Source organism: Rhizophagus irregularis, chromosome 4 (assembly GCF_026210795.1).
Source record: "Rhizophagus irregularis chromosome 4, complete sequence".
In the NCBI taxonomy this organism is placed as follows: domain Eukaryota; kingdom Fungi; phylum Glomeromycota; class Glomeromycetes; order Glomerales; family Glomeraceae; genus Rhizophagus; species Rhizophagus irregularis.
The window spans coordinates 5,115,420-5,125,396 of NC_089432.1; the positions used below are offsets into that span (position 1 = coordinate 5,115,420).

At 30.6% G+C, this 9,977-nt stretch overlaps 1 protein-coding gene across 1 annotated transcript; it reads left to right on the forward strand.

Annotated features, from left to right (window-relative positions):
* Positions 1 to 6,237: 6,237 nt before the first annotated feature.
* OCT59_024412 (uncharacterized protein) lies at positions 6,238 to 8,288 on the forward strand (the record flags this gene model as incomplete). The annotated part of the gene is made up of 5 exons (XM_066135417.1): positions 6,238 to 6,456; positions 6,539 to 6,611; positions 6,695 to 6,879; positions 6,970 to 7,303; positions 7,372 to 8,288. The coding sequence occupies 5 exons, from the start codon at positions 6,238 to 6,240 to the stop codon at positions 8,286 to 8,288; spliced, it is 1,728 nt and encodes a 575-aa protein (XP_065991442.1).
* Between the last annotated feature and the right edge of the window lie 1,689 nt (positions 8,289 to 9,977).

A 9,977-nucleotide genomic window follows, 5' to 3' on the forward strand; every position in this document is an offset into this window, starting at 1 on the left:
CCTTCCAGCGCTTGATGGATACAGTATTATGGGACATATTGTGGCAATATGTTGTGGTGTACATAGACGATATTAACGTGGGCTCCAAGACGTTCGAAGAACACCTACAACATTTGGAACAGGTTTTTCTTCGATTAAAATTAGCCGGACTGAAGCTGAGTCCAGAAAAATGTTTCTTTTTTAAGGATGAAATCCCGTTTCTAGGACACGTTGTAAGCTGGAAGGGCATACAAACCGACCCTGAAAAATTAAAAACCATTAGGGAATTTCCCATACCAAGAGACTTGATGCAGTTGCGAGGATTTATCGCTCTAGCGTCTTATTATCGTAAATTTGTCAAAGGGTTTTCATCGATAGCCGAACCCTTGAATAGACTTTTAAAGAAAAACACCCCGTATATATGGAGTGACGAACAACATGATGCTTTTGAGAAGCTTAAAACATGTTTGATGACGCCTCCTATATTGGCTTACCCAAATTTCGAGAAGCCATTTATTCTTTATACAGACGCATCTACCTTCGCTTTAGGTGCAATTCTATCCCAGAAAGACGAAGACAAACGCGAATGCGTTATAGCATACGCAAGTCACACTTTAAACAAGCATGAACGAAACTATAGTATAACAGAACTCGAGTGTCTTGCGGTAATTTGGTCAGTGAGACACTTTCACCAATATCTGCATGGTCAGAAATTTACGGTGATTACGGACCACGCTGCGTTACGATATTTAATGAATTTATCGAATCCTGTTGGCAAACTCAAACGATGGTTAATGACTTTGAATGGCTATGAACTTGAGATAATAAACTGCCCCAGAAAACTTCACTCCAACGTCGATACATTAAGCCGAATAAGAACTTAACGCATCTTCGTTGAAAAACTCTATTAACCACCCGATTTGCATATATACGACGCCGATTTATTGGATTACCCATATTTTTGACTCAACATGGATTTAAACACCTACTTCTCACTCATACACTTTTTGATGACACACTCAATGCCAACACACCTCGATACGCAGCAACATGCTTCTATTAAACGAAAATCAAGATATTTTATTATCTTGAATGATCAACTTTATAAAAAGAATAAAGTTAACCCCAATAGACCGATACGAGTTGCAAAAGAAAATGAAATAGAGGATATTCTATATCATATGCACTCAGATCCATTAGCAGGCCACTTTTCAATAGATGAAATGTATCGAAGGATAAAAATTTGATACTACTGGCCGCAAATGTTCAATGACGTTCGCCGATATGTGCGAACCTGTGATGAATGCCAACGAAGGGGCAAAAATCGCCGCAATGAACCTCTCCATCCGATAAAGGTCGGACAACCATTCGATAGACTAGGAATGGATATTGTCGGACCGTTGCCTAAGACGAAAAATGGCAACATGTATATTGTCGTTGCAACCGAATACCTGACCAAATGGCCGGAAGCCCGCGCAATTCCCAACGCTAAGGCATCATCAGTTGTCTCGTTTTTCTACGAAGATATTATATGCCGCCATGGATGCCCAAAAGAGCTATTAACCGACCGTGGGACGCATTTTGTAAACGAAATGCTAAACTCCTTATGCGAAAACCTTGGAGTTAAGCATAAATTGTCTACGGCGTATCACCCGCAGACTAACGGGTTGGTAGAGCTAGAGCTCTGAACAGGTCAGCCAAATTCAGGTAACCTGACCTGACCTGACCTGAAATTCAGGTCAGGTATGAGATTTTTAAAAAAAATTCAGGTCAGGTATGAAGATTGACCTGACCTGTTGACCTGAAACTATTGATTCTACTATATAATAAAAGTGAGTTGCAGTATTGCGATTCACTTTTTTATATTGATTTTATATAATAATAGTGAGTTGCAGTATTGCGATTCACTTTTTTATATAGATTCTATATAAAAAAAGTGAGTTGCGGTATTGCGATTCACTTTTTTATATAGAATTAATATAAAAATGTGAATTGCAATACTGCAACTCACTTTTTTTATACAAAATCAATATAAAAAAGTGAATTGCAGTATTGGGATTCACTTTTTTATATGATTTTAATATAAAAATGTTGAATCGCAATATTTCAAGAAAAAACATTGCGAAAACGTTTTTTCATAATATTATATTAAAAAAATGTTTTGTAACGTTTTTTTTTTTGATATTTCAATAATAGCATTGTGAAAACATTTTTTTCATAATGTTATATTAAAAAAAACGTTTTGCAATATTTTTTTTCAATATTTTAATAAAAAACGTTGCAAAAACGTTTTTTTTCATAATATTATATTAAAAAAAAAAAGGTTTGTACCGTTTTTTTTCAATACTTTAATAAAAATTTTTCAGGTTTCAGGTCAGGTCAGGTCAAACAGACAACCTGATATAACCTGACCTGACCTGACCTGAAAAAAAATTTCAGGTCAGGTTTATCAATTAACCTGACCTGACCTGACCCATTCGGAGCTCTAGGTAGAGCGCTTCAACCGAACGTTATGTGAAGCCCTTGCCAAATATGCCAATACAAATAAAGACGATTGGGATTTGTACCTATCATCTGTTTTATTTGCATACAGGACGAAAAGCCATAGCACCACACGGCATGAACCTTTCTACTTGATGTATGGCCGTGATGCTGTGCTTCCAATAGAATTCGCTGTTTCCACTGCGCAAAGTAAATGCGCTGGGGAAAATTTCCAGGATGATCTCTTTAATCAAATTCACACCCTTACTGGAAAGGTGATAGTTGATCGCCTTGAAACACAAGATAATATATGCAAGGCGCAACAAAGGCAGAAAGAGCAACATGATGCAGGTCTTTCCGAAGTGCATTTTAAAATCGGAGACCTTGTGTTGCTATACCAAAGTCAACTAAGAGGCAAGCAAAAATTCCAAGAAAGATGGAAAGGCCCCTATTATGTGCATGAAATATTAGGAAATGGCGCATATAAGTTGCGCACAATTGAAGGAAAGATTTTAAAAGTTCCGGTGAATTCGGAACGGTTGAAATTGTATCACCAACGCATATAGACTATCATGCATGAATGCATGATTGATGATATAATGAATGCATGCATTTAATGTATGCTAAAAAAAAAAAAAAAAAATTTTTTTTATTTTTATATATATATATATATAGTTTATTTATTATTTTTTTTTGTTTGTTTATTTATTATTATTATTATTTTTGTTTATTGTTTATTGTTTATTATTATATTTATATATTGTTTAATTTAAAAAAAAAATGGCCAAAATAAATGCTTATCAAAGAATCTTGGAAGATTTGCGACAATTACAACCAACCGAAATTGTGGCATATCCGCCACCTTATACGATTACCGCAGGCTTGGAAGAAAAATTTGATTTAATCAATGCTGCCATAGAAAGGTCCAAGCGCATTGATGACCGAATATTAATGCTAGCAAATGTCTACTATTTAGGACATTTTCTGGAAGTAGAAATTCGGGATAATACAAGACGCGGTCAATTTCTACAACAATTATCTATACATTTCCGGACGATTGCTATCCGAACTTATTATATATTTGAGGTCTCCGGAGTTGAACAGATTATGAGAACAACCCATACAACCCCCACTATGATCCGGAAGCTCAGTACGGCAGAATATAAGGATTTGGTCTTTAAATCCATCGAAATTTTCAACGGGATTGAAAATCTGGGAGGGAGTGGTGTTAATCGAATAATCACATGACCGGCGATCATGTTACGAATGTTACGAATGTTACGAATGTTGCAAATGTTACGAATGTTTAATATGTTTAACATGTTAAACATATGCAACATATTAAATATATAACACATATTTAACATATTACATTTGTTAAATATATAGCATTTATTTAATATTCTTAACATGATTAGCATAGAATTTATTGTTATAAATACATGCGTTCTAAATCAATGTAATAATAGATAATTCTGTTATATTTTAATAAAAAGCATTTATTAAATAAATTATCTCATTGTTTATTTTATAGTTTGTTATATTTGTGAGTCAGTATTTGCGTCTGAGTGTATATGCCCGTGTGTGCAATACCGTATTCACATTTGACTGAAATTTCATTTTATTTTATTGTGTAACCTTCGTAAATCGATCGACAGTGATACATTTACTAATAATTTCATATAGTTTATTTCACTTTGCGTTCATTAACATTATTTAATATTTATTTTATTCATAATCCTTCTGCTTACCATACACCCATACGCTTATTTTTATAAGCATACAAGAACTGGCATAACAATACGACGTGGAATAACTTTTTGTGAGGAAAAAAAATGCTGAAGACCTTTGCTAATTTGATATTTGGCGTTCGGTAGTGCGCTTGTGGAATGATACTTAATAGGGGTAGTTGACATGAGATAATCATTTGTGTGTATCTGTAAATGAAGTTGATTGGTGTCCAAATGGTGATCAACAATCTCAAAAAAGAAACTTTTTGAATGTCTAAATTCGTAAATCTTGTTATAACCGGCTTTGTGTATTCTGGTCACGTGAAATTTTTTAAAAGAAATGAGAAAAGAATTATCGACATTAGGTGGAGTCGTTGTTGAAGAAATGGGAGATATAGAAGAAAAATCTTTTAATGGATAACCATCATTATTATTATATGGAGAAACTTGAGAATCAATGTCTGTAGTTGAATAAGGAGAACTATCTTGTGAAAATGAAGGGTCATCTATACGAATAAACGCGTGTGTTGATGAAGATGAAGACCAGTCTATTACTATAGAATTTGAAGAAGTCATATTCCCTTGGGTGTGGGTAAAATACTAACTAAAAACCTCGTATTCAACCAGAGGCGCCCTCTTGGGCCTCTTCCCCTTTAGCGTTTCAAATCAAAACTGAAAAAAACTAACTAGCGCAAAAATTACTGCGGAAAATTAACAAAATGTAAAAAAAGGGGAAAGAGTTTTTTTTCCAAGGTTTCAAAATAAACTTTAGCCGAAATTTATTGCAATAAACCATAAAATTCCACGTGACCAAATTTATATACATTTCAAATACTAAGAATTGCAAAATATATGAATTAAGAAATACTGAAATACATACAAAATGAAACAATTTTGCTATATTTTTTGCATATATCAATAATATATATATTTTATTAGTAGTTTATTTCAGTATATAAAATTAAATATCTGATATGTTATTTATATTACAAAAATATTTGTTAAATCATTAGTAATTTGGAAATTAGAATATATTAGTGATATGTTTAACGTATTTTATGAAAATCAAAAGATTCAGCAAAGTAATTATAATTACAATACTTAGTATATTATTGTGTTTATTTGATTTACCAGTATTTTCAAAATTGACCAGTAAAATTTAATCCTTTATTTTAAACTATTTATTTGCACAAATACGTCAACGAAATTTACACTATAAGTAACTTAAGATTTTCACTAAAAAAAAATCGATCATTGATCAGTTCATGTCTGACAATATAATCAGACGCATGGTCTTCTAATGTTTAATAGGGTTCCTTGCCTTTATCATATTTGTCTTTTACTTCCCAGATCCTCGGCTTTTCTTACTTTGCCTAATATTAGTCATCTTACTCGCTTAATTTACTTTATTTTCTCTAGAGGTAACATCCGCCGCATGTATGGACATATTTTTTTTGTCTATAGGTTGTAGTTTTTTTAGACTGGTGGAATTATTTCTAAGTTAATGTCTAAATTAATCATAATACTGCTAGCTTTCATATTGACCAATTATTTTTTTATTATAATTTTTTTTCTTTTTTTTATGAAAAAGTGCGTTTTTGGAGATCTAAAGGAAATTCCAAACTTGTAATTTTAATTTTAATTTTCTAAAAATGATTGATTTTCCAGGTAAACAGGAAGTAATTCCATGGAATAAGTAAAGTATTAAGCTAGTATAACCTTTTATGTATAATCTAAACGTTAAGGTGCTATGGAATCATATTGAGACACTAAAAGTGATTATTTTTTTTTCTTTAAAATCCGAAAGATAAAATGTTGTAAGTAAAAATTTCAACTGATCAGCGAATGATTACCTCACTAATTCAGTACACGTGATTTAAGTCAGATTTTTTGTCTAAATAATCGACCTGCATGCACATGTGTGTAATTTGTTTAATTTGCGTAATTTGTGTAATTGTATACCTAAATTAAATAAAAACTTTTTCCTCTTCTTTTCGTACTCGGATAAATATAACTTTTCCATAACAATATTATATACATATTCAAAATGTCTGAAATGAACGAATGGGTTAAATGGATTGATGAAGCTATTGCTAAAAAGCATATTAAGCATTACGAGTATAAATATTTTAAACATATTCAAGAAATTGGCACTGGTGGTTTCGGAAAGGTTTATCGTGCGAAATGGAAAAATTCATATCAATATTTTGCGTTAAAATCTCTTCTTAATATTGAAGAGGATGCTATTAAGGAACTTGTTCATGAGGTGAATATAAAATATGCATATTATAAACTTATTTATATATTATTTCTGATTTAAAAATTTATTTTATGTATAATTTATTTAGATTGAGCTTCAACGTGAAGTTACTTTCCATAATAACGTTATTAGCTTTCATGGAGTTACTATTTCAGATCAAGGTAATAAATAAAATGTTTTTTTTTTTAGAAAAATAATGTATGTTATTATATTACAATAAATTTAAAATTTATCTTTTTTTTAGAGAATCAAAGTAACAACATTAAGAAATATCTTTTAGTGATGGAGTACGCTGATGGTGGTTCGCTTAGCAAGTATTTGAAAGAAAATTTTGAGAAACTTACATGGGAAGTTAAACTTAATCTTGCTTACCAATTGGCTAGTGCCGTATCATGCTTGCATGATGAAGACATAATACATCGTGATTTGGTAATTTATCAAATTTATTGATGAAATAATAATCATATAAATTATATTATTTTTACTATAACAATTTATATTTTATTTCTTTTATTATAGCATTCTAATAATGTATTAGTCAATCAAAATACTATTAAATTGGCGGATTTCGGATTGTCAAAGAGAATCGAAGCGTCAACTAAAAAGAAAAAAGATTTATTTGGTATAGTTCCTTATATGGATCCAAAAAAATTCAGCAATAGATCATATTCTTTAAACAAGAAGAGTGACGTATACAGTGTAGGCGTACTTTTATGGGAGATATCAAATGGTAAGCCACCTTTTTATGTAGAAGGAGAGTCGTATGATTGTAGTTTAGCCTTCCAAATTGTGCAAGGTCATAGAGAAACTACTGTTCCTGATACTCCCATTGAATATGTTAAGCTTTATACTGGTAAGTTAACACTTTTTTATTTATTTTTAAAAATAGTATTATAATTGAAAATTTGGATTTTTTTTTAGAATGTTGGGATGACAACCCAGATAATCGGCCATCTATTCAAGAAGTTGTTGAAAGATTAGATGGTATAATTAATCAAAAAACCGAAAATATTGATGAGAAAACTGATCAATCATTTACAAATAAAAATATAGTTTTAAATAGTATTGAAGAATCATCACATGGAGAATTATCTCAGGTTATTCAAGAATTCAATAAAATGAATACAAAAGAAATAATGGGAACTATGACATCAACAAGTAATCAAATTATTAGCCAAAATATTTTACCTGAAAATGATTTAAGTGTAATAGTCAATAATATTACAGAATTTATTTTAGAAGTGCTGAATAATAAGAGAAATAATGATAAGTTAAGACAGAAAGTTATTGATTATTTTAATAATCAAAATATTAATCCACAAGAAATTTATAATTGGCTATTTAATAATCAAAATTATAATTCAAATTCAATTTTTTTACTTGGATTTTTTAATCTTTATGGAATTGAAACAAGTGAAAATAAAATGATGGCTTTTGATTTATTTATTAATGCTTCTGAACAAGATCATACATTGGCACAATATTTTGTTGGTTTTTGTTATTATTGTGGACGTGGAACTTCACAAAACTATCCATTAGCTTTTAAATATTATGAAAAAGTAGCTAATAAAGATTGTGCAATAGGACAGTTGTATACTGGGAGTTGTTATAGCAATGGTCATGGCATAAATAAAGAACCAAAACTTGCTATTTATTGGTATGAAAAAGCTGCAAACAATGGGAATGTATTGGGCATGTCTAATCTTGGTTATTGTTATAAAATTGGAGAAGGTGTTGAAAAGGATATAGATAAAGCAATTTATTGGTATAAAAAATCTGCAGAACAAGGATATGAACGTGCTCAAAAATACCTAGAAGAATTAATGAAAACCAAGTAATTCATGTAATTTTATTTTAATCTGTAATCAATCTATTTATTAAATCATTTATATTATAAATGTAGTGTACTATACCGACATTTTGAAATGTTATTTTATAACTATGTTAAATTAATTTATGGATAAATTTCAATGGCAAATCAGTATTTTAAAATTAATATCATTATAATTTCTATATTAAATGTTATTTTATGTACTGTATTTGAAATTGGTAAAATCATCATGTTCTAATATTCCCTTTTTTTTTTAAAATAGAGCTTATGTTTTTAAAGTTAGATTATTATTCATTCTTTAAATTAGTAAAACTATCGGAAAATTTATTATAAAGGACGAAATAATTATAATTACAATACTTAGTATATTCGGTTATTGTTTTTTTATTTAATTTACCGGTATTTTCAAAATTGACCAGTAAAATTTAATCCTTTATTAAACTATTTATTTGCACAAATAAGTCAACGAAATTTACGCTATAAAAAAATCGATCATTGATCAGTTCATGTTTAATGCTATCTGACAATATAATCAGACGCATGGTCGTATGGACATATTTTTTTGTCTAGACAGTAAGTTAACAGTGTATGTTAAGAAATATGATGTAATACTTTATGAGAAAAGAATAATCATAAAACAAGCATTCATATGACAAATTATTAAAACACTAAAAGATTTGTTGGTTGCCGATCGTACTAAAATAGAAAAGCTTGATTTGAAATGTATTTATATAATCAGCAAATCAATACCAAAGATGGGGGATCAGCATCTTAAAATGGAAATCACTCAAAAACTAATCTTATGTTAACGTTAAGTTAACGTTAACCTATCATGACATGTCAATCATTTCAAGTCATAACAATAACGTGACGCGCCACCCACCCACCCATAGGGTGATATTGCACTTATATAGAATGATCTTTCTTGCTTAAAAATTATGGGATAAAATTTTTAGCAAATCATGTGAAAACTGAATAATTTTTTTGTTAGCCAAAAATGATCAACAACCGGATGACAAATTTTAATATTATGTAAATAAACAATTTGTTTGTATTACTTATTTAAATATAGATACATTTTTTTTTTATTTTGAACCAAAAAATAAACAATAATCAAATGGTAAATTTTCATTATCGTCGTCATTACATTATCGTTATAATTAAAGTTCCCTGCCGAAATTAGGGAGTTTCGGCATGTCAAAATTGTCAAAACTATTTTGACATGTCAAAATTGTCGAAACCTAAAAATATTACATTTCACGTAATAACTCTGCGTCCAATGATCATAGAAAGATGCACTATAGCTCGTTGGAATCGTCTCATAACGACGAGTCGAATGGTGGCTAAATCGTCTTTCTACGATCACTGGATGCCGAGATATTAAGCGAAACGTCAAAAATCGGCATTTTGTATTTTGCGATACTGCGCCATTTGACGTTTCACTTAATAACTCGCCATCCAATGATCGTAGAAAGATGCACCATAGCTCGTTGGAATCGTCTCATAACGACGAGTCGAATGGTGGCTAAATCGTCTTTCTACGATCACTGGATGCCGAGATATTAAGCGAAACGTCAAAAATCGGCATTTTGTATTTTGCGATACTGCGCCATTTGACGTTTCACTTAATAACTCGCCATCCAATGATCGTAGAAAGATGCACCATAGCTCGTTGGAATCGTCTCATAACGATGAG